Source organism: Anomaloglossus baeobatrachus, chromosome 1 (assembly GCF_048569485.1).
Source record: "Anomaloglossus baeobatrachus isolate aAnoBae1 chromosome 1, aAnoBae1.hap1, whole genome shotgun sequence".
Taxonomy (NCBI): domain Eukaryota; kingdom Metazoa; phylum Chordata; class Amphibia; order Anura; family Aromobatidae; genus Anomaloglossus; species Anomaloglossus baeobatrachus.
In genome coordinates this window covers 12,940,253-12,964,291 of record NC_134353.1, presented here as the reverse complement: position 1 = coordinate 12,964,291, position 24,039 = coordinate 12,940,253, and the positions used below count along the sequence as shown (strand labels likewise).

The 24,039-nt window shown below is 48.4% G+C and overlaps 1 protein-coding gene across 2 annotated transcripts in view; it reads left to right on the top strand.

The window, feature by feature from the left end:
• The first annotated feature begins 12,390 nt into the window (after positions 1-12,390).
• Positions 12,391-24,039, top strand: part of LOC142268553 (uncharacterized) — an 89,935-nt gene continuing 78,286 nt past the window's right edge. For both annotated transcript variants that reach the window (XM_075332363.1, XM_075332362.1), the window contains exon 1: positions 12,391-12,523. In XM_075332363.1, coding sequence (XP_075188478.1) covers positions 12,475-12,523 — 49 coding nt within the window. In that variant the 5' untranslated portion in view covers positions 12,391-12,474. The remainder of the gene's footprint in view (positions 12,524-24,039) is intronic.

The window sequence follows — 24,039 nt, the reverse complement described above, 5'->3', positions numbered from 1 at the left end:
TGGGCCTACAGGAGTCGGATCCCCGGTCGCAGGGGATTCTGGTGAGGTGCTTGAGGAGGACAGCCAGCAGCCTAGCACTATCACCGGTCCAGGTCGAAGGCATGACGGGGTACACGGACCCTAGGTCGGGGAGTAGCTTCAGGCAACCCGATAATTCACCTGAGAAGAACGGAGCCTTTATGATCTGTTGCCACCCACTCCAGAATCAAGGCAATAGCGTAATGAGGGGGATAGGACTTTCCAAACCAAAACGGTTCAGAAAATCCCAAGCGTGAGCCCTTAGAGCAAGCTCCCATACTTTGCGATAGTAGGGAGCGGGGCCTGGCTAGTTCCATGCTACCGGGCCATCAAGTTGAAGTCAAACTAAGTGCCAGGAGGCAGGTCACAGATCACCAGGCAGCACCATTGGGGAAGGGACCCGGACGAGCTCCCCTCAGCGGCAGCGGCACCCAGACAATTGGTTTACCCGGTTGTCAGTGTCTGCTTATGAACTGAGTAAATGAGTGAGTACGAGAGTGACCCCTGCACCCCACGGCACCCCTCACGGAGTCCCGGGGCATCCCCATACCCATGGAGGGTTATAACACCTTGCCCCGTTTCATCACCCCGGGTACTCCCAGCGGCAGCGGTGATCCTCCCCAAATTACCGTACACCATGGGTGACGTCACGAACTACATAACAATTCCCCTGTAAATATTCCCCTTTCATTTGAGTGGCCGCACGACCCCCAGGTCCGGAGACCCTCGAGCCACAGCGAACCCGGATCCGAGCAGCTTGGCTGCTTCCACGGGGGCAGTACAGATTCACCTTAAGCAGGGAAGATAAATAGGATACCATTTACACCACAGCAGGAAGAATAGAATGCCAGGGAGGAGTTTATGTAGCCAAACACTGTGACCTAATACAGCACGACACCACAGGACTGTCACATGGTGTTCAGTTCTAAATTCACCAGGTGTCATGGCGCCTTCTGGCCCTGTTCACACTGCAGAGTCTGACACTCCACCTGGTGGTCACTGAGAGTCGGGTGTAGACCTCTTGTGTGCTTAATAGTGATCGGTCTAGCAGGAGTTAATCCCTGCTGGCCTGTGAATTGCTGATAGGGTTATGGGTTTCTGGAGACCTATCACAGACGCATCCACCCTTCAAAAGATGGTGGAATCTTCTCATGCACGCTGATAAAAACATTTGTGATTCTGGTCATTGTGCATGTTTGTCCAGCGTCTGGAGTGTGGAGGAAATACTGGTGTTGTCTGATTATTTCCTCCCTTCCTTTAGTTTCCTCCTGAGCACGTAATGTCAGTACCTGTGCGAGTGATTGCTGTGAGTTTGGGCTTCCCCCTGTCTGTCTTTCTGTTTGGGATTCTTCACTCCAGTCCCGGTCCTCTCCTAGTTTGGGGGGTGAGGGGGTATTCGACATAGGGCTGATCAGGACTCAGATGGTCCAGACTTTGCCACCATCAGGCGTACCCCTGGGATAAGGGACAGATAGAGCCCCCCTAGCCTGAGGGCTAGTTTAGGAGTCCTTGTCGTGTTCCCAGTTACTACGTTACCCTCATGACATTAGTACTGGCCCATCTAAGTTTCTCCTTGGACCCTTTAACCTCCCTTGTGAGGAAAGGTGTAAGCGCTGACACTCCCAGTAACGGAATTAAAAAGGGGCAGTTCAGTCTTCTTCCTCGGCACAGTCCGGGTTGGTTGCTGGATCACCTGGGCCTAAACTATCTCTACCGGAGCAGTTTGCCTGTAAGAGGCATGTAAGTTCTGTTTCCACCTGCGCCCTCTTTCTTTTGAGAGTGAGACACAGCGCGTGGATATTGTGCTCTCAATAGGGTCTGTGGACATTTTTTTTCTGTACTTGGTCTCATCTATTACCATCCTGATAGGGTGTTGTTGGTAGAGTCCAAGATCCGTTCAGTTTAACAGGGGAGGTAGCCGGCCAAGGATTGCTGCGCTGAATTCCGGCGTTGGTCAGTGAACACTCAGTGGAAGGACCCTGCTGTCAAGAGCCAGTTTCTTCAGGGCATTTCTGAGAGGGTTAAGGAGGCCTTGGTTGTGTATGAGATTCCTTCCTCTCTTCAGTCCACTAAAGGTACAAAATTGCGGATGAAAACCGTATGCACCAAAGAATGGTGACTTGCCAGTAGACTCCTAGTGACGATTGTCTATAGCTAATTCGGCCAACGGTAAATAAGATGTCCAATCCTCCTGTTCTCGGAGAAAAAACACCTAAAGGAAGTTTCCAAATTTTGATTCATGCGCTTGGTCTGACCATTTGACTGTGTATGAAAGGTAGAAGAGAAAGACAACTGCACCCCCAGTTGAGCACAAAATGAAATTCATGGATAAATGCGTCAATGGTCTATTAAGAATAGCCAATTGCAGGAGAGTTCCTTATAGATGAGTATTCATTACCTTGCAATGTGCACAAATAAAACAAGCAGACACATAGTCAACCACATCGTAATGCAACCCCGGCCACGAAAAACGATGAGAACGGAGGTCTGAGGTTTCTTTACTACCTGTATGACCTGTAAGTACAGAGATGCAATGTTCACCAATTATTTTACGGCGGAAATTAGGTGGCACAAAAACCCTCCCTATGGGGCAAGAGGCCGGGGCGTCAACCTGAGCCTCCAACACCTCCCCCTCTAGATCTGGGCACAAGGCCAAGATGACCACCACCTTCTGCAAAATGGATACCGGGTTCCCATAATCACTACCACCAGTGAAGCTCCAGGATAATGCATCTGCTTTGATGGTTTTAATCCCTGGACAGTAAGTGACAGAAAAATTAAACCTGGTAAAAAACGAAAACCATCTCGCTTGCCCGGGATTGAGCTGTTTAGCAGACTCTAGATATGACAGCTTTTCTTGGTCTGTGATTACGGTAACGGAATGGACTGCTCCCTCCAGCCATGGCGCCATTCCTCAAAAGCCAACTTAATTTTCAAGAGCTCTCTATCACCAACATCATAGTTTTTCTCGGTCAAAGACAATTTCTTGGAAAAGAAAGAGCATGGAAGCCTTTAGCTGAAGATGATTAAGGAATAACGTTTGGAACTCCATTCTATGTCTGAACTGGGTGCAAAAAACCTAAAAAACATCACTATGGGGAGATAAGGTATGCACACCAGTGACTATGGAAGGGGAATACATGGAATAGCAGAAACTGCTGTGTGAATACTGACATGAAAAATTCAATAGCTGTTTGTAAGAATGAAATGTCAGACATAGAATGGAGTTCCAAACGTTATTCCTTAATGTTAGTAGTTTTTTCGTTTGTGAACCCTCCCCATACACACCTATTGCCAATCCACATTATACGCATATATAGCCTGGGTCTCAGCCTCCCATACACGGTAAGTTTTTTAACTGCATGAGAGGACACACACAAGCTAGGGACCCCAACGTAGAGAAATACTTTGGCGTAGTGTTGGGGCTCTTCTGCATTGATCAATTCAGTAGCTAAATTTCTCTTTATTCATATATTCATGGCAGTAATGCAGGTTCCATTTTTCACATTTCATTCTTACAAACAGCTATTGAATTTTTCATGTCAGTATTCACACAGCAGTTTCTGCTATTCCATGTATTCCCCTTCCATAGTCACTGGTGTGCATACCTTATCTCCCCATAGTGATGTTTTTTAGGTTTTTTGCACCCAGTTCAGACATAGAATGGAGTTCCAAACGTTATTCCTTAATGTTAGTAGTTTTTCGTTTGTGAACCCTCCCCATACACACCTATTGCCAATCCACATTATACGCATATATAGCCTGGGTCTCAGCGTCCCATACACGGTAAGTTTTTTAACTGCATGAGAGGACACACACAAGCTAGGGACCCCAACGTAGAGAAATACTTTGGCGTAGTGTTGGGGCTCTTCTGCATTGATCAATTCAGTAGCTAAATTTCTCTTTATTCATATATTCATGGCAGTAATGCAGGTTCCATTTTTCACATTTCATTCTTACAAACAGCTATTGAATTTTTCATGTCAGTATTCACACAGCAGTTTCTGCTATTCCATGTATTCCCCTTCCATAGTCACTGGTGTGCATACCTTATCTCCCCATAGTGATGTTTTTTAGGTTTTTTGCACCCAGTTCAGACATAGAATGGAGTTCCAAACGTTATTCCTTAATGTTAGTAGTTTTTCGTTTGTGAACCCTCCCCATACACACCTATTGCCAATCCACATTATACGCATATATAGCCTGGGTCTCAGCGTCCCATACACGGTAAGTTTTTTAACTGCATGAGAGGACACACACAAGCTAGGGACCCCAACGTAGAGAAATACTTTGGCGTAGTGTTGGGGCTCTTCTGCATTGATCAATTCAGTAGCTAAATTTCTCTTTATTCATATATTCATGGCAGTAATGCAGGTTCCATTTTTCACATTTCATTCTTACAAACAGCTATTGAATTTTTCATGTCAGTATTCACACAGCAGTTTCTGCTATTCCATGTATTCCCCTTCCATAGTCACTGGTGTGCATACCTTATCTCCCCATAGTGATGTTTTTTAGGTTTTTTGCACCCAGTTCAGACATAGAATGGAGTTCCAAACGTTATTCCTTAATGTTAGTAGTTTTTCGTTTGTGAACCCTCCCCATACACACCTATTGCCAATCCACATTATACGCATATATAGCCTGGGTCTCAGCGTCCCATACACGGTAAGTTTTTTAACTGCATGAGAGGACACACACAAGCTAGGGACCCCAACGTAGAGAAATACTTTGGCGTAGTGTTGGGGCTCTTCTGCATTGATCAATTCAGTAGCTAAATTTCTCTTTATTCATATATTCATGGCAGTAATGCAGGTTCCATTTTTCACATTTCATTCTTACAAACAGCTATTGAATTTTTCATGTCAGTATTCACACAGCAGTTTCTGCTATTCCATGTATTCCCCTTCCATAGTCACTGGTGTGCATACCTTATCTCCCCATAATTTAGCTGAAGATGGACCTTGTGGCAAGACAGCCCCAACCCCACCTCCGATGCATCGACCTCCACGATAAAAGGCTGGGAAACATCAGACTGACCGAGTAGTGGTGCAGTGGAAAAACAGCTCTTTAAAGAGAAATAAGCCTGCTGGGCAGAGTCTGACCATTTAGAGAAATCCAAAACCTCTTCTGTCATGTCAGTGACAGGCTTTACAATTCCAAATAATTCTGAATAAATTTACAGTAAAAATTGGTAAACCCTAGAAAGCGCTGCAACGCTTTCAGGTTTTGTGGATGTTTCCAAAAACAGGTCCCCAAAAATTGCACCTCTTGAACAGTGAAACATGCTATGTGTTTCCATATCTGATGAGTAGATCAAGATATCGTGGAAATAAACCACCACAAACCTGCCCACCAAATGGTGAAAAATATTCAAAAATGCTGGAAACCGGCAGGGGCATTAGTGAGACCAAATGGCATGACCAGGCTTTCAGAATGCCCCTCAGGTGTATTGAAAGCCGTTTTCCATTCATCCCCCTCTCTGATTCTAACCAGATTGTAAGCCCCCTTAAGTACAATATGGAGAACCACCTAGCTCCCACAATATGGTTGAATAAATCCAGGATCAGAGGAAGAGGATATGGGTCACAGGTGGCAATCTGATTCAATTCCCAAAAATTCAAACAAGGGCGGAGACCCCACAATCTTTCTACTTAACGAAGAAGAACCCTGCTACCATGGGTAAAGACTCTCTGGACCAGAAAGATTATACAGTCTTGACTTGGGTAGTATTGCTGCACAAAGCAGATTAATGGGGCAGTTGTATACACGATGGGGAGGCAAATTCTTACATCCCCTCTCTGACAACACACCCTCAAACCCAGAGAAAAATGCAGGTAAGGTCTCCGTAGAGACGGCAGAGAGAGAAGTGTTTTGACTACCTGTTTTGCCAAAGCATTGCAGGATTATGTTTCACCAACCAGGGTAGACCCAGTACAATGGGAGTGGGAAGGCCCTATGGGACATAGCAAGAAATATCTTCTTGATTCGGGGTTCCTACCCTCAGTCTTATATAATGTACAATCTGTGTGTCACACAGTGACTACCGGGGTTCCTCCAGGTACATGGGAACCCCTAGCAAGCACCGCAACATACAGGGTGCACAATACAATGGTGGGCCCTGGCGCTAGGGAAAAGGAAGCAGAGTCAACTCCTAAACTCACATGAGGCTGATTCTTGCACTCTCTAATATCCCTATTCGGGTTATTTCATCCCGTTGACGATCACATGCCTATCCCTGTCTTTCCATGGACTCAGTTCTGTATAGTGCACAGGGCAGCAGGAATGCTAGTCATACTTTAGGTGAAAGACACAGAGAGGATTAGACAATAGGGTGAAATAAACAGCAATCATACAAAGCACTCCAAACGACCAGAGGTAGTAATGTGGAATGGACCAGAGAGGCAACACCAAAAATGTCTAAGAAAGGGAAAAACTCAACAGGTTTCACACAGCAAATGATCTCTGAATGGCTTCCTGGTCCACAGCTCACAAGCTCCCTTTAGAGGCAAGAATAGCAGAAACTATCACCAGCATTTACCTGTGCTGGGAGAGAACTCTTTATAGCAGAGGTAATAAGCAATACAGAACAGCTGGCTGTTGCTATGATTCAGAGTTCAGGAGACCAGAGGATCTACTTAAGCCTGGCAGCACCGATTAAAGAAAAATCTTCACAGCAAGCAGTATTAACCTGAGCAAATGTGTATGAGGCCCTCCGCTGAAGTCTCCTGACTCCAGGCACCACTTTCCATCATGGAACCCTTGTGACAATATCCCTCTCTTTAGAGGGGAATCTGGACCCTCAGGAGCAGGAATATCTGGATGTGAGAAATTAAAAGACTTGACCATCCAGGTGGCTTAGACATCAGATTTTGGTACCCACATTGTCTCCTCTGGACCGTATCCCTTCCAATGTACCGAGAATTGAAGTGACTGTCGTACCAAGCAAGAATCCATCATCTTGGCTATCTGAAATTCTAGGTTTTCATCCACACCAACCAGAGAAAGAGGTAATGGAGCTGGTTTAAAGGAAGCAACCTATTTTTTGAGGAGAAAACAAAACACATTATGAATTTTGAATGAAGGCCGCAATGCAAGTTGAAAAGTTATCGGATTGATAATGGCAACTATCTTAAACGGCCTGATGAACCTGGGTCCCAGCTTCCAAGAAGGGACCTTCATGTTAATATTCTTGGTAGACAACAACACCATGTCAACACACTTCATCTTTAATGGAAACCGTTCCTCGGGAGTTCCTGGGGAGGAGTGTAACTGATTGTAAGCGTTTGGATGGTCCAGACCACTACCAAAAAGTTCTTAAACTTACGGATAATAGATGGAGAAACCAAGAAACCTGTAAAGCCTTCAGCTTTTCAGGAAGACCCCAGTCCAGGACCACCCATACTTTAGCAGGATTCATACAAAAATCGATGGATGATAATAGATTCCCCAAAAATTGAATCTCTGGAACAATGAACATGCATTTTTCCAACTTGGTATAGAGTTTGTTTTCCCTCAGTACCTGTAACACCTGCCTCATATGTACCTGGTGTGACTGTACTTGGTGTGACTCTAGATCCAACAAATAAATTAAGGTCAAGGTGGGCAAAGACCTAGGTTTAGTAAACACAGTATCCATGGTAGGTAATGGTGTCTCCTTTGATCTTTCTTAGAGATGTTGGTTAACACGGATAGCCAGGGACATGCTGGCCTCAGAGAACCAGGAGTCTCATACAAGACTAGCAGGTCTTTAACACTCTCAGAGAGACGCTGAGAGAAATGGCTCCGGAGCATCGGATCATTCTACCTGGTGCCCGTGGACCATCTGTGGAACTTGGAGCAGAATTCCTCTGCTGGCTGTCACTCTGTTGAATCTGACGTAGTTTGGATTCAGCCAGGGTGACCCGATCGGGATCATAAGTGAGCACGAAAGCACAAAAAGAACCGTCAACAATCTGGAGTTATGGAGAACCGCATGGGAGAGAGAGAGCCAGGCTTGGGGATCTGCGTGGAGGAGTGAGATAACTATCAACCACATCCTCCTCGGAACTTGAGAATTACGGTCTAAAAGCCTAAAAAAAAAGTTTACTATCCTCACTAAATACAACAAACTTTTCCTATCCTCTAGCAAACTTATCCAGCAATGCTAACTTAGACTCAGGCGGGTGATGGCCTGAGAGCAGTGGCCGCTAAACCTGGGTTTTGATAGGGGGCCTGCAACATAACCTAACGCAGATCTGCCACCTCTACTGACAAACTCTGCAGCTGCTCAGATAAAGCAACAATGGGGTCCATAGCTGATGCCCCAAAAATGGTGGAGCTGGTGATAATGTCAGGCAGTGATTACCGGGGTTCCACTAGGTACATGGGAACTCCTGGTGAGCACCACAACACACTGGGTACATGATACAATGGTGGGCCCTGGCGCTAAAGAAAGGGGAGCAGGGTCAACTTCTAAACTCACTTGAGGCTGCTGCCCAAGGTCCTTAAGCTTCACCCCATTTCCAATCAAGTGCCTTCCATTTTTTTCCCTAGATTCAGCCCTGTAAAGTGCACAGGGCAGCGAGGACACTAGTCCTGTTCCAGGTTACAGACAAAGAGAGGATTAGACAGAGAGGGGTAAATTAAACAGCAATCATACAAAGCACTCCAAACAACGAGAGGTAGTAATGAGGAATCGACCAGAGGGAAAAATAAAAAAGGACCAAGAAAGGGAAAAACTCAACACAGCTTCCACATGGCAAATGATTTCTGAATGACTTTCTGGTCCACAGCTCACAGGTTCCCTCTAGAGGCAGGCAAAGCAGAAACTATCACCAACGATTACGTGAGCTGGGAGAGAAGTTTTTATAGCTGAGGTAATTAGCTACAGAACAGCTGACTATAGCTTTCATTCAGAGATCAGGAGACCAGAGGATCTACTTAACCCTAGTAGCACTGGATGAAGGGGAATCTGCACAGCCAGTAGTGTTAACCAGAGCATGTGTGTATGAGGCCCTGTACTGTGATCTCCTGACACCAGAAATAGGAGGGATCACTCTCCATCATGAAATCCTCATGACACTATGTCAGGAATCCCTAAGCAAGCAGCGCTGAGTCAAAGGCATAGCTTGGTGATGGGTTTAGTTAACATACTGCAGGTAAGCCCATGAGTTCTTACAAACAGAGCATCCACCATGCTGACTCCTGCTCCACTGTACACAAACATGGACATTTTCTCAGTGCTGCTCAATTATATGTTGAGGAAAAACATACCATACACCCTGAGTGTCCACCCCTACACCACCAAGGATGAGTCGAGGGAGACTCCAATAAAATGACCCTTTTTACCACAATCACCCCCCTTTATGGTGGAATTCAGTGGAAATATCCAAAGGAGTAGCTCACCCTAACTGCATGGGCTCCTCCAAAACCCATAAGTGATGGTTCACCCTCAGATTGCCCCCCTTTGGCAATGGAGTGATGCCCCTAGTTAGGGTGTCCGTGGAAGGTGGTCTCACCAATCTATCTTGGAGGCGTCTATCCACACGTATAGCCAAGAACATGGTGGCTTCTAGTGACTCGGGTCTCATAACCAACGCATCCTTCAAACTTTCTGGTAGTTCCTGACAAAATTGGTTTCTAAGGGCCATTCCATTTGGTGTCGGTTACCTATTTAAGAAAGTCTAAACAATAAGTCTACACTGACCAATTTCCCTGCTGAAGGCAAGGCAACGCAGCATGGGCTTCGCCAAGGGGACTTAGGATCATCATAGATGAGACTTAAGGCCTCTAAAAATCCATCCACTGACCGGATGCAACCAGAGCCAGTTGGCAGCCAAAAAGCCCAGGATTGTGGATCACCCTGCAACAGTGAGATCACAATCCCCACCGGCTGCTCCTCATCTCATATGGAATAAGTCTGAAGCCTAACTTACAATCTACAGGCCACGCTGAAAGGCAAACATTTGTCTCTACTCCCAGAAAACCTGTATAGGAGAGCAATCTTGGGCTCAGAATGGACTGGCTACCAGTAGAATCTCCAAACCCTGGGGTCTATGACAGCTGCTGCTGAACAGCTGACCGAAGGTAACCCTTGATCAAATCTAGCGTGGTTACAAATTGAGCACTGGCTAGCTGACCCAATAGAGCATCAATCCTGGGCATGAGGTAAGCATCACTCTTTGTGGCATCGTTTAATCTCCGGTAATCTACCAGAGACCAGTGGCAGACAGGCGTAACATATCCCCAGAGAACAGGGGGAGACAGAGGTAACATCTCCAGAGACCAGGGGCAGACAGGGGTAACATACCTCTAGAGACCAGGGGCAGACAGGTGTAACATATCTCCAGAGACCGGGGCAGACTTAGGTAATGTCGCGGGCGGGGAGGGGGCCGCCGCCGCTGCGCTCTCGCTAACGCTCGGGTCCGGAACTGCTGCTGCTGCTCGGTGGCTCGAGCGGTGGGCCAGATCCGGGGACTCGAGCGGCGCTCCTCGCCCGTGAGTGAAAGGGGAATAGTTTTTGGGATTTGGGAAGTCGGTTCGTGACGCCACCCACGGTTGTGGTGAGGTTGGGACACCACCGCTGCTCTGGATGGGGATCCCGGCAGCGATGACAGGGAGCAGCCGAGATGTTTCTCTCCCCTCCGTGGGTAGGGGGATTTGGTGGTCCCGGGGCCCGGTGATGGTGACTGGGAGGTGGATGGCGGGGCTTGGCGAGGTGCAGGGTCGCGGGGACAGCGCAGTGCCAGACGGCACGGTGGTACTCACTCAGCCAGTAACGTACACGGAGTCTCTGCTAAAACAAATGGCTGGATGAACGGGTCCCGCAGACGGCTGCGATGGTCACTCCCGGTAGGTTGGCGGTGACTGTCTTTCCCTGCACCTGCGGTGTGTTTTCGGCTCCGATGGCTTCCCACCGGTAACCCGCTCCCCAGCGGTGTATTTGCCAGAGGAGCCCCTTTTGCCCGCAGGCTCTGGCCCTGGGAACTCTAGCTGTGGCGGTAGCTGTATTTCCCTTCACGGTTGAGCGGTTGCCTTCAGTTGGGTCTTTGCTGCTGGGAAACCCCGGAGGTTCCCGACGCTGACGGATTTGACCAGTTAAACGGCAACTCCAAGCCTGGTCGGGGTCCGTAGGCCCTGCCGGATGGTGCTGGCTTCTCTTCGCTCCCCGGTCCGGTACCGGCGGGCCACCGCCCGTCCCCGGTCCTTACGGTTGTGTGTCAATCGGCCTCTCCTGCAGACGGTCACCACCGTCTGCCAACCTTGCTCTTAGGTGCCCGGGCCACGTACCCGGACACGGTCAGACTGCTCCTCTACTGCCACTTCCTCACTCTTACTACTCCAAAACTACTCTCTCCCCCTTTTCCCGCCTCCAGGACTGTGAACTCCTCGGTGGGTGGGGACAACCGCCTGGCTCCACCCCACATGGTGTGGACATCAGCCCCTGGAGGGAGGCAACAAGGATTTGTATGTGCGGCTGATGTGCCTAACCGGGGTGTGGGGTGTGTTGTTGCAGTACCTGTGACGTCCTGGCTTGTCCAGGGCGCCACAGTAACATATCTCCAGAGACCAGGGGCAGACAAGGGTAACATATCTCCAGAGACCAGGGGCAGACAGGGGTAACATATCTCCAGAGACCAGGGGCAGACAGGGGTAACATATCTCCAGAGACCAGGGGCAGACAGGGGTAACATATCTCCAGAGACCAGGGGCAGACAGGGGTAACACATGTCCAGAGACCAGAGGCAGACAGGGGTAACATATCTCCAGAGACCAGGGGCAGACAGGGGTAACATATCTCCAGAGACCAGGAGCAGACAGGGGTAACACATGTCCAGAGACCAGAGGCAGACAGGGGTAACACATGTCCAGAGACCAGGGGCAGACAGGGGTAACATATCTCCAGAGACCAGGAGCAGACAGGGGTAACACATGTCCAGAGACCAGAGGCAGACAGGGGTAACATATCTACGGAGACCAGGGGCAGAATGGGGTAACATCTTTAGATACCTGGGGCAGAATTAGGTAACATATATCCAGAGACCAGGGGCAGACAGGGGTAACATGTCTCCAGAGACCAGGGGCAGACAGGGGTAACATGTCTCCAGAGACCAGGGGCAGACAGGGGTAACATGTCTCCAGAGACCAGGGGCAGATGGGGGTAACATATAATTAGAAGCACAATACAGCCAAACATAAGTGACCAAGTTTTCAATGTTTTCTGGTGGAGCTTAAGGCTAAATTCTTCTTTATATATTAGCAACCTGTATATATTTGTGACCTGTTTTCAGGTTGTGATGACTTGTGATCACCGGGGGGCGGGGGGAGAGGGGAGAAGTGACAGATTTTCTCGGTTTCTCTTATTACGCATTGGTAGAGGATGTGGTGAGGACGTCGCTTTCCCACCGCTACCCTGGTGCAAAGTTACAGAAGAGGATAGGTCTGATAACACACACTTCGACCTCCGCCACCACCATGTGCCCAAGCCTTGTGCTGTCCATCCTGGGGGTCCTTGCTGTCACAGGTAAGATCATAGAGATAACAGCGGTGCTGGGCAATGTATATATATATATATATATATATATATATATATATATATATAATCTACACGAATAGAGATACTGAGAATTACAACCTGTAAAATCCTGGTAACAGAAAGTCAGACCCCTGTTCTCGATAATCTGTGGTATCGAAGAGATATTCAGGGTCACGTTTCCCCTTCATTACGAGGGTAACTACTTGTAGGGTTCTTATCCTTTCTACCCACAACTTCCAGAAGGACATCCTTTTAGAGGGGACAACAAGCTCTTGTCAGGTTACCACCATTGTGGGTTTCCATATGATATAGAGCAGTTTTATAGCCAGGAATCCCACCAGGTGGATGGGTCCTCCCACAATGTGAGACTGAATACCATCGATGTTTACAAAGCAGGGTGTAACCACTGTGCTCTGACTGCCGGACTTGGGTCAGCCGATGCCTCCATCTCTCCGGCCTTTACGGCACACTCGTCTATCGGCATGCTCCATAAATGCTGCAGAGAGCATTTTGTCCTTTACTCTTATCACACAGCATCGGTACACGTGTGAAGGACAGGAACAATATGTCCTGATGTCCTGGGCCTTTACACTGGCAGCATCTTGTAGCCTCATCTCCCTTTGAGCAAGGCTGGTGTCTTTATGACCAGCCTCCATATCTGGGCCTTACTCCCCTTTGTGTTTGCACTTTTTAACCACTACATATAGAGCATCTGACTTGTGTATAAGCTTTGGACCTCTTTATCAGTGTCATGGGGTGGCAGAGGATGACTGGGGAACGGGGCTCCTTAACTGGCCCTCAGAGTACAGGGGCCCTAGCTGTCCCTGATCCCAGAGATACGTCTGAAGGTGATGATGTCTGAGCCGCTTTCCTACCCCTGCTCTTGACCAGCCCTGATCTACTACCCCCTCTCTCCCTACCCCAGGAGAGTGCCGAGACAGGAGCATGTAAATACCAACAGTGATAGACAAACAGGGGAAACCTAAACTCTGTCACATAGCATGCTCAGAAAGAGTGCTCAGACAACAACAATTAATAAGAAGGAAAACTAAAGCAGGGAGGAAATACCCAGACTAACAGGAGGAATTCCCCAGCACACCAAGCAACATACAGTAAATCACCAGACTGGAAAACAACAGCACATGGACCGGTGTAACAGAAAGCTATAGTTGCCTTGGGAAGACAAATTCCTCCATTCTAAAAAGATGAGGAGTACCTTTAATAGGTCTCCTGCAACATGTGATCCAAAAGGTAACCAGCAGGCTAGCAGAAAGTAACTCCTGCTAGTCCGATCACTAATGAGAGCACAGCTGGTCAACGCCCGAGCCTGCCTGTGCAACTCAGAAGCACCAGAGAAATCATAGTATGGCATGTCAGAGTCTGCAGTCTGAACAGCGTCTGATGCTGCCATGACACTCAGCGAGTTTAGAGAAAACCACCATGTGACAATCAGGTCTTGTGTTATAGCGTACCTTTCCAGCAGGGACACCAGCTCAACCGTGCTGTTGGGGTTTCCATGTGTAGCCTATCTACACGGGTCGAGACAGGGGACTTTTTGGTCCGGTGTATGAAGTCAGACATTTTAAAGGGAGCTGATTTGTGTGCTTGGCAGGCTCAGGTGTGTCCCCGTTGGGCACGGACTGAAACAATGAATCCCAAGCTAGCCAGGACCTCTGCGTAAGCTTACTGTAGTCTGGACTATCTGCTGGGTTCACATTATATCAACACCTCTTAGGCTCTGCATTCCGGAAGGGAGCAAGTAAACTGGACCGCTGCGCTGGTGGAGTCGTTCACACTATGCTGTCCAGTAAGAGGTAGTCAGATAAGCTGCCACATCACATGTCAGCCGCATATCACCAGCTCATATTGTCCTCCTCCATAAGTGTCCACTTTGAAGGAACCTAGGCTGTAACTGCAAGACGCAATGGACCTGGCTGAAGCAGCACCGCCCGTGTTTTGCATTTCTCCTCAGTTACTGATCTGCAATCATTGCTCTGTCTGTCAGTCACTTGCTGCAGCGGTCAATATCAAAGCCGTGTCCTTCATGTCTGAGGCTGAAACAATGGAACGCCGTGCCCGCATCCTCCACCAAGTGTGACAAAGCACCATTATCAGATCACCTTTTCCTGGAGGAAAACGTACCACACAGTCTGAATGGGGCACAAAATGAGGACAGAGAAGATTACTAGTTTCCATGGATTACTATAAATCACACTGTGGATACAAAGCAAATCTAGTCTGGAGAATGGCATCCGCAGCCAGACGGCCCGCCAAGACACTGCTATACAGCTGCCCGCAGCACACAGCAAAACCGGAAAAACACAGCACCAACAACTTCCCATATCATTTACCACAACATATAGGAGTGATACTGTGCAGTGTATACAAGGTGTGCAGAATTATTAGGCAAGTTGTATTTTGGAAGATTTTTTTTTATTATTGATCAACAACTATGTTCTCAATCAGCCCAAAAGACTCATAAATATCAAAGCTTAATATTTTTGCCAGCTGGAGGTTTGTTTTTTTTAGATTTGGCTTCTTAGGAGGATTCTGTTTGTGCAGGTGACTATTACTGTGCAGAATTATTAGGCAACTTAATAAAAACCAAATCTATTCCCATCTTACTTGTTTATTGTCACCAGGAAACCAATATAACTGCACAAAATATAGAAATAAACATTTCTTACATGCAAAAACAAAACCCCAAAACAACAGTGACCAATATCGCCCCCTTTCTTTCTGATGACCCTCAGCAGCCGACCATCCATAGATTGTGTCAGTTGCTTGATCTGTTTACATTCAACATTGCGTGCAGCAGCCACCACAGCCTCCAGACACCACAGCCTCCAGCCACCACAGCCTCCAGACACCACAGCCTCCAGACACCACAGCCTCCAGAGGTGGACTGTTTTCCCTCCCTGTAGATCTCACATTTTATGAGGGGCCACAGGTTCTCTATGGGGTTCAGATCAGGTGAACAAGGGGGCCATGTCATTATTTTTTAATCTTTTAGACCTGTACTGGCCAGCCACGCTGTGGAGTCGTTGGATGCATGTGATGGAGCATTGTCCTCCATGAAAATCATGTTTTTCTTGAACAATACCGACTTCTTCCTGTACCACTACTTGAAGAAGTTGTCTTCCAGAAACTGGCAGTAGGTCTGGGAGTTGAGCTTCACTCCATCCTCAACCCGAAAAGGTCCCACAAGTTGATCTTTGCTGATCCCAGCCCATACCAGTGCCCACCTCCACCTTGCTGGCGTCTGAGTCGGAGTGGAGCTCTCTGCCCATTACTGATCCAGCCTCTGGCCCATCCATCTGCCCATCAAGAGTCACTCTCATTTCATCAGTCCATAAAACCTGTGAAGAATCAGTCTTCAGATATTTCTTGGCCCAGTCTTAAGGTTTTATCTTCTGTTTCTTGGTCAGAGGTGGTGGTTTTCAGCCTTCCTTACCTTGGCCTGTCCCTGAGTATGGCACACCTTGTGCTTTATGATACTCCAGTAACGTTGCAGCTCTGAAATATGGCCAAACTGGTGGCAAATGGCATCTTGGCCGCTTCACGCTTGGTTTTCCTCAATTCATGGGCAGTTATTTTGCGCCTTTTTTGCCCAGCACGCTTCTTGTGACCCTGTTGGGTATTTGCCATGAAACACTTGATTGTTCGGTGATCACGCTTCAAAAGTCTGGCAATTTCAAGACTGCTGCATCCCTCTGCAAGACATCGCACAATGTGGACTTTTCAGAGCCCGTCACATCTCTCTTCTGACCCATTTTGTCAAAGGAAAGGAAGTTGCCTAATAATTAAGCCCCCCTTATATAGGGTGTTGTGTCATTACACCGCACCCCTCCTCATTACAGAGATGCACATCACCGGAGTTACTTCATTGGTAGTTGGCTCTCAGCCTATACAGCTTGGAGTAGGACAACATGTATAAAAAGTGTCATGTGCTCACAATACTCATTTGCCTAATAAGTGTATATACAGAATAATACAGACACTGAGGATTACACCCAGTATACAGGACAGGAGAAGTGGCACTATGCAGTGTATATATACAGAATAATACAGATACTGAGGATTACACCCAGTATACAGGACAGGAGGAGTGGTACTGTGCAGTGTATATATACAGAATAATACAGATACTGAGGATTACACCCAGTATACAGGACAGGAGGAGTGGTACTGTGCTGTGTATATATACAGAATAATACAGATACTGAGGATTACACCCAGTATACAGGACAGGAGAAGTGGTACTGTGCAGTGTATATATACAGAATAATACAGATACTGAGGATTACACCCAGTATACAGGACAGGAGGAGTGGTACTGTGCTGTGTATATATACAGAATAATACAGATACTGAGGATTACACCCAGTATACAGGACAGGAGAAGTGGTACTGTGCTGTGTATATATACAGAATAATACAGATACTGAGGATTACACCCAGTATACAGGACAGGAGGAGTGGCACTGTGCAGTGTATATATACAGAATAATACAGATACTGAGGATTACACCCAGTATACAGGACAGGAGAAGTGGTACTGTGCAGTGTATATATACAGAATAATACAGATACTGAGGATTACACCCAGTATACAGGACAGGAGGAGTGGCACTGTGCTGTGTATATATACAGAATAATACAGATACTGAGGATTACACCCAGTATACAGGACAGGAGGAGTGGCACTGTGCTGTGTATATATACAGAATAATACAGATACTGAGGATTACACCCAGTATACAGGACAGGAGAAGTGGTACTGTGCAGTGTATATATACAGAATAATACAGATACTGAGGATTACACCCAGTATACAGGACAGGAGAAGTGGTACTGTGCAGTGTATATATACAGAATAATACAGATACTGAGGATTACACCCAGTATACAGGACAGGAGGAGTGGCACTGTGCTGTGTATATATACAGAATAATACAGATACTGAGGATTACACCCAGTACACAGGACAGGAGAAGTGGTACTGTGCAGTGTATATATACAGAATAATACAGACACTGAGGATTACACCCAGTATACAGAACAAGAGAAGTGGTACTGTGCAGTGTATATATACAGAATAATACAGATACTGAGGATTACACCCAGTATACAGGACAGGAGGAGTGGCACTGTGCTGTGTATATATACAGAATAATACAGATACTGAGGATTACACCCAGTACACAGGACAGGAGAAGTGGTACTGTGCAGTGTATATATACAGAATAATACAGATACTGAGGATTACACCCAGTATACAGGACAGGAGAAGTGGTACTGTGCTGTGTATATATACAGAATAATACAGATACTGAGGATTACACCCAGTACACAGGACAGGAGAAGTGGTACTGTGCAGTGTATATATACAGAATAATACAGACACTGAGGATTACATCCAGTATACAGGACAGGAGAAGTGATACTGTGCAGTGTATATATACAGAATAATACAGATACTGAGGATTACACCCAGTATACAGGACAGGAGAAGTGGTACTGTGCAGTGTATATATACAGAATAATACAGATACTGAGGATTACACCCAGTATACAGGACAGGAGAAGTGGTACTGTGCAGTGTATATATACAGAATAATACAGATACTGAGGATTACACCCAGTATACAGGACAGGAGGAGTGGCACTGTGCTGTGTATATATACAGAATAATACAGATACTGAGGATTACACCCAGTATACAGGACAGGAGAAGTGGTACTGTGCAGTGTATATATACAGAATAATACAGATACTGAGGATTAGGGGTGCTTCACACACAGCGAGCTCGCTGCCGAGATCGCTGCTGAGTCACGCTTTTTGTGACGCAGCAGTGACCTCATTAGCGATCTCGCTGTGTGTGACACTGAGCAGCGATCTGGCCCCTGCTGCGAGATCGCTGCTCGTTACACACAGCCCTGGTTCGTTTTCTTCAAAGGCGCTCTCCCACTGTGACACACAGATCGCTGTGTGTGACAGCGAGAGAGCGACAAATGAAGCGAGCAGGGAGCAGGAGCCGGCATCTGACAGCTGAGGTAAGCTGTAACCAAGATAAACATCGGGTAACCAAGGTGGTTACCCGATATTTACCTTAGTTACCAGCCTCCGCAGCTCTCACGCTGCCTGTGCTGCCGGCTCCGGCTCTCTGCACATGTAGCTGCATTACACATCGGGTTAATTAACCCGATGTGTACAGCAGCTAGGAGAGCAAGGAGCCAGCGCTCAGTGTGCGCGGCTCCTGCTCCCTGCACACACAGCTAAGCGGTGTGCGCCGGTAACTAATGTAAACATCGGGTAACCATACCCGATGTTTACCTTAGTTACCAGTCTCCGCAGCTTCCAGACGGCTGCTCCGTGCAAGCGCAGCGTCGCTTGCACGTCGCTGCTGGCTGGGGGCTGTTCACTGGTCGCTGGTGAGATCTGCCTGTTTGACAGCTCACCAGCGACCATGTAGCGATGCAGCAGCGATCCTGACCAGGTCAGATCGCTGGTCGGATCGCTGCTGCATCGCTAAGTGAGAAGGTACCCTTACACCCAGTATACAGGACAGGAGGAGTAGTACTGTGCAGTGTGTATATACAGAATAATACAGATACTGAGGATTACACCCAGTATACAGGACAGGAGAAGTGGTACTGTGCAGTGTATATATACAGAATAATACAGATACTGAGGATTACACCCAGTATACAGGACAGGACAGGAGAAGTGGTACTGTGAAGTGTATATATACAGAATAATACAGATACTGAGGATTATACCCAGTATACAGGACAGGAGGAGTGGTACTGTGCAGTGTATATATACAGAATAATACAGACACTGAGGATTACACCCAGTATACAGGACAGGAGAAGTGGTACTGTGCAGTGTATATATACAGAATAATACAGATACTGAGGATTACACCCAGTATACAGGACAGGAGAAGTGGTACTGTGCAGTGTATATATACAGAATAATACAGATACTGAGGATTACACCCAGTATACAGGACAGGAGGAGTGGTACTGTGCAGTGTATATATACAGAATAATACAGATACTGAGGATTACACCCAGTATACAGGACAGGAGGAGTGGTACTGTGCAGTGTATATATACAGAATAATACAGATATTGAGGATTACACCCAGTATACAGGACAGGAGGAGTGGTACTGTGCAGTGTGTATATACAGAATAATACAGATACTGAGGATTACACCCAGTATACAGCACAGGAGAAGTGGTACTGTGCAGTGTATATATACAGAATAATACAGATACTGAGGATTACACCCAGTATACAGGACAGGAGAAGTGGTACTGTGCAGTGTATATATACAGAATAATACAGATACTGAGGATTACACCCAGTATACAGGACAGGAGGAGTAGTACTGTGCAGTGTGTATATACAGAATAATACAGATACTGAGGATTACACCCAGTATACAGGACAGGAGGAGTAGTACTGTGCAGTGTGTATATACAGAATAATACAGATACTGAGGATTACACCCAGTATACAGGACAGGAGAAGTGGTACTGTGCAGTGTATATATACAGAATAATACAGATACTGAGGATTACACCCAGTATACAGGACAGGAGGAGTAGTACTGTGCAGTGTGTATATACAGAATAATACAGATACTGAGGATTACACCCAGTATACAGGACAGGAGAAGTGGTACTGTGCAGTGTATATGTTAGGGCCAGATGGACGGGCAGACCCGGGAGGTGGATCCACTGGGCCGAACTCCCCGATGAGGGAAAGGAGTCCGGTAGCCGGAGCACTTTAGGTAGCAGAACAGTCCGTGCACTGGAAGACAATGGAGAAGTCCCTGGGACCACGAGGTCACTGATGGTGGTCCGGGTGACGGAGCTCAGGTTCGGAAGCCGTGATGATGTCAGGCGGGGTCCGGAACCGTTGGAGCGAGATGACGGGTCACCGCAGGGAACCGAGATGGTGCGGACTGTCAGGATGGCAGATGGGCAGCGTTCGGGGTTCGAGACACAGCAGGACCGGATGGCGATGCAGGATCGGCTCTAGAAGACAGAGAGGTAAGTATCTCACAGAACACAAGGAGACCTGACTCCTAGCTTGGGAAAACACGAAGAACAGGCCCCGCTCCCTTGGACATTAACCCCCTATATACCCTGTACCTGTGTGCATCATTTCCTGTTCGTGGACACTGGCCCTTTAAGAAAGGGTCAGTGACCGCGTGCGCGCCCTAATGCGCATGCGCGCGGCCCGGGTGCCAGAAGCCAACACAGGAAGCTGAGAGGAGGACGCAGCAGAGCCGGCCATGGACTGGGACGCCGACGGGCGCCGGGAGCGGGGACCAGGGGGCCTGGGAAGCGCTGGGACTGGAGGCTGGAGTGCGGGGAGCGTGGCAGGTGAGCCGGGGAGCGGAGCAGAGGACCCGGGGAACGGAGCAGAGGACCCGGGGAGCGTGACAGTACCCCCCCCCACGCCCCCCTCCCCGCAACCGGGACAGGAAGGCACGGATCAGCGGAGTACCCACATTCTCCTTGGGCTCCCAGGACCTATCCTCAGGACCATACCCTTCCCAGTCCACCAGGAAGAACTGTCGACCTCGTACGGTCTTCATGGCCACGATATCCCTTACCGCATAGATGTCGTCCTCAGCAATAGGAGGAGGAGCCGGACTGGCGGCAGCAGAGAAGGGACCAAGGACAACCGGCTTGAGCAGAGACACGTGGAAGGAGTTGGGTATCCTCATCGTGGCCGGGAGCTGTAGTTTGTAGGAGACCTCATTGATCTTGCCGAGGACTTTAAACGGTCCGATGTAGCGAGGTCCCAGCTTGTAGGATGGTATCTTCAGTCGGATGTATTTGGAAGCAAGCCAGACGAGATCTCCCGGAGAGAAACACGGAGGATCCAGACGTCTCTTGCCCGCGTGCCTCTTCATCCGTAGGGATGCACGTGCAAGGGACGCCTTAACTGAGTCCCAAATGGTTGCAAAGTCACGGAGTACTGCATCAGCAGCAGGGATGTCCGAGGAAGAGGATACAGGCAATGGGACAGACGGCTGAAGTCCGTAGACGACATGGAAGGGAGAACTGGAGGAGGACTCACTGATGTGGTGATTATGGGAGAATTCAGCCCAAGGAAGAAGCGTGGACCAATCGTCATGATGGGCGTTGACGTAGTGACGTAAGAAAGAGGTCAAAATCTGATTGACCCGTTCCACTTGGCCGTTCGACTGAGGATGGTAGGCCGAAGAAAAGTCCAGAGTCACTCCCAGATGTTTACAGAGAGCCCTCCAGAAGCGGGAGGTGAACTGAGTTCCTCTATCGGACACGATGTGTGATGGAAAGCCATGCAAGCGGAAGATGTGATGAATATAGGCGTCCGCGAGTTCCTGGGCAGAGGGCAGTCCAGCCATAGGAACGAAATGGGCCATTTTAGAGAACCGATCCACCACGACCCATATGACTGTGTGTCCGGAGGACAATGGCAAGTCCGTAATAAAGTCCATTGCAATGTGTTGCCAGGGAACAGAGGGTATAGGCAGAGGCAGAAGACGGCCATATGGCAGGTGTTTGGGCGTCTTGTTCCTGGCACAGGAGGAGCAGGCAGAGACAAAAGAGGCGACGTCCGTGCGAAGGGATGGCCACCAGTAATGACGTGCAATCGCACTCCATGTTTTCTTCTGACCAGCATGACCGGCTGTTTTCGAGGCATGGCCCCAGTGTAACACTTTTTGCCTGTCAGTCTCAGAGACATAGGTCTTCCCAGGCGGTATCTGGGCCAGGGTGACAGGAGCCACTGGAATAATTTTACTAGGACAGATGATGGGCTGGGATGTCTCTTCCTCCTGCTCCATGGGCATAAAAGACCTAGACAAGGCATCAGCGCGTACATTCTTGTTCGCGGGTCGGAAATGAAGCTGGAAGTCGAACCGGGCAAAGAACAAGGACCACCTGGCTTGCCGTGGGTTCAGTCGCTGAGCAGTCCGCAGGTATTCCAGATTTTTGTGGTCCGTGTAAATAATGACGGGTACACTGCTCCTTCCAGAAGATAGCGCCATTCTTCCAGAGCCAGTTTGACCGCCAATAGCTCACGGTCACCGATGGTGTAATTGCGTTCAGGCGCGGAGAAGCTCTTGGAGAAGAAACCGCAAGTCACCATCTTCCCGGAGGAGGACTTCTGCATGAGTACTGCTCCGGCTCCCGAGGAGGAGGCATCCACCTCCAAGGTGAACTGGCGGTTTAACTCTGGACGGTGGAGTACAGGAGAGGAGGCAAAGGCTCGCTTTAGAGAGCCAAACGCGGCGTCGGCCGCAGGTGACCAGTCCTTTGGATTAGCCCCCTTCTTGGTCAAGGCGGAGAGAGGAGCAGTCAGAGCCGAGAAGTGAGGAATGAACTGGCGGTAATAGTTGGCGAATCCCAGAAAGCGCTGGATTGCCTTCAGTCCAGAAGGAGGAGGCCAGTTGAGAACGGAAGAGACCTTCTTTGGATCCATCTGCAGTCCGGTGTCGGTGATGAGATACCCCAGGAAGGGGAGAGAAGACACACTTCTCATACTTGGCGTACAGACGATTCTCTCTCAGTCGTTGTAGAACCAGTTGCACGTTCTCTCGGTGGGTCTGGAGGTCCGGAGAGAAGACAAGGATGTCATCCAGATATACCACCACACAGACGTAGAGAAGGTCCCGGAACACATCGTTCACTAATTCTTGGAAGACTGCTGGGGCGTTACACAGGCCGAAGGGCATCACGCAGTATTCATAATGCCCATCGCGAGTGTTGAACGCGGTCTTCCATTCATCCCCTGAGCGGATACGGACCAGGTTGTAGGCACCCCGAAGATCCAACTTGGTGAACACACGAGCTCCTCTGAGCCGATCAAACAATTCGGGGATGAGCGGCAGGGGGTACTTGTTCTTTACGGTGATTAGGTTCAATCCCCGGTAGTCTATACATGGGCGTAGGTCGCCCTCTTTCTTCTTTACGAAGAAGAAGCCTGCTCCAGCAGGAGAGGAGGATCTCCGAATGAATCCCTTAGCCAGGCTCTCCGTGATGTACGTAGACATGGCCCTTGTTTCGGCTGGAGATAGTGGATATATCCGTCCTCGAGGTGGTGTAGTTCCCGGGAGCAGGTCAATGGCACAATCGTAAGGACGATGTGGCGGAAGTACTTCGGACTCCTTCTTATCAAAGACGTCCACGAAGGACCAATAGGCTGAAGGCAGTCCCGGTAGGGACTCGGGAACCGGAGGTCGCCGGATAGGTTGTATGGTCTTCAGACACTTCTCATGGCAAGAAGACCCCCATCGAGTGATATCGCCAGTGCCCCAGCTGACTGAAGGCTCGTGTGTCCGCAACCAGGGAAGGCCCAGCAGGATTTGATGTGACATATGTGGGAGGACGTAGAGAGCGATGTTCTCGGTGTGCAGAGCACCGATACGCAGTTCAAGCGGCTTGGTGATCTAGGAGATGGTGTCAGAGAGGGGTCTCCCATCCACAGAGG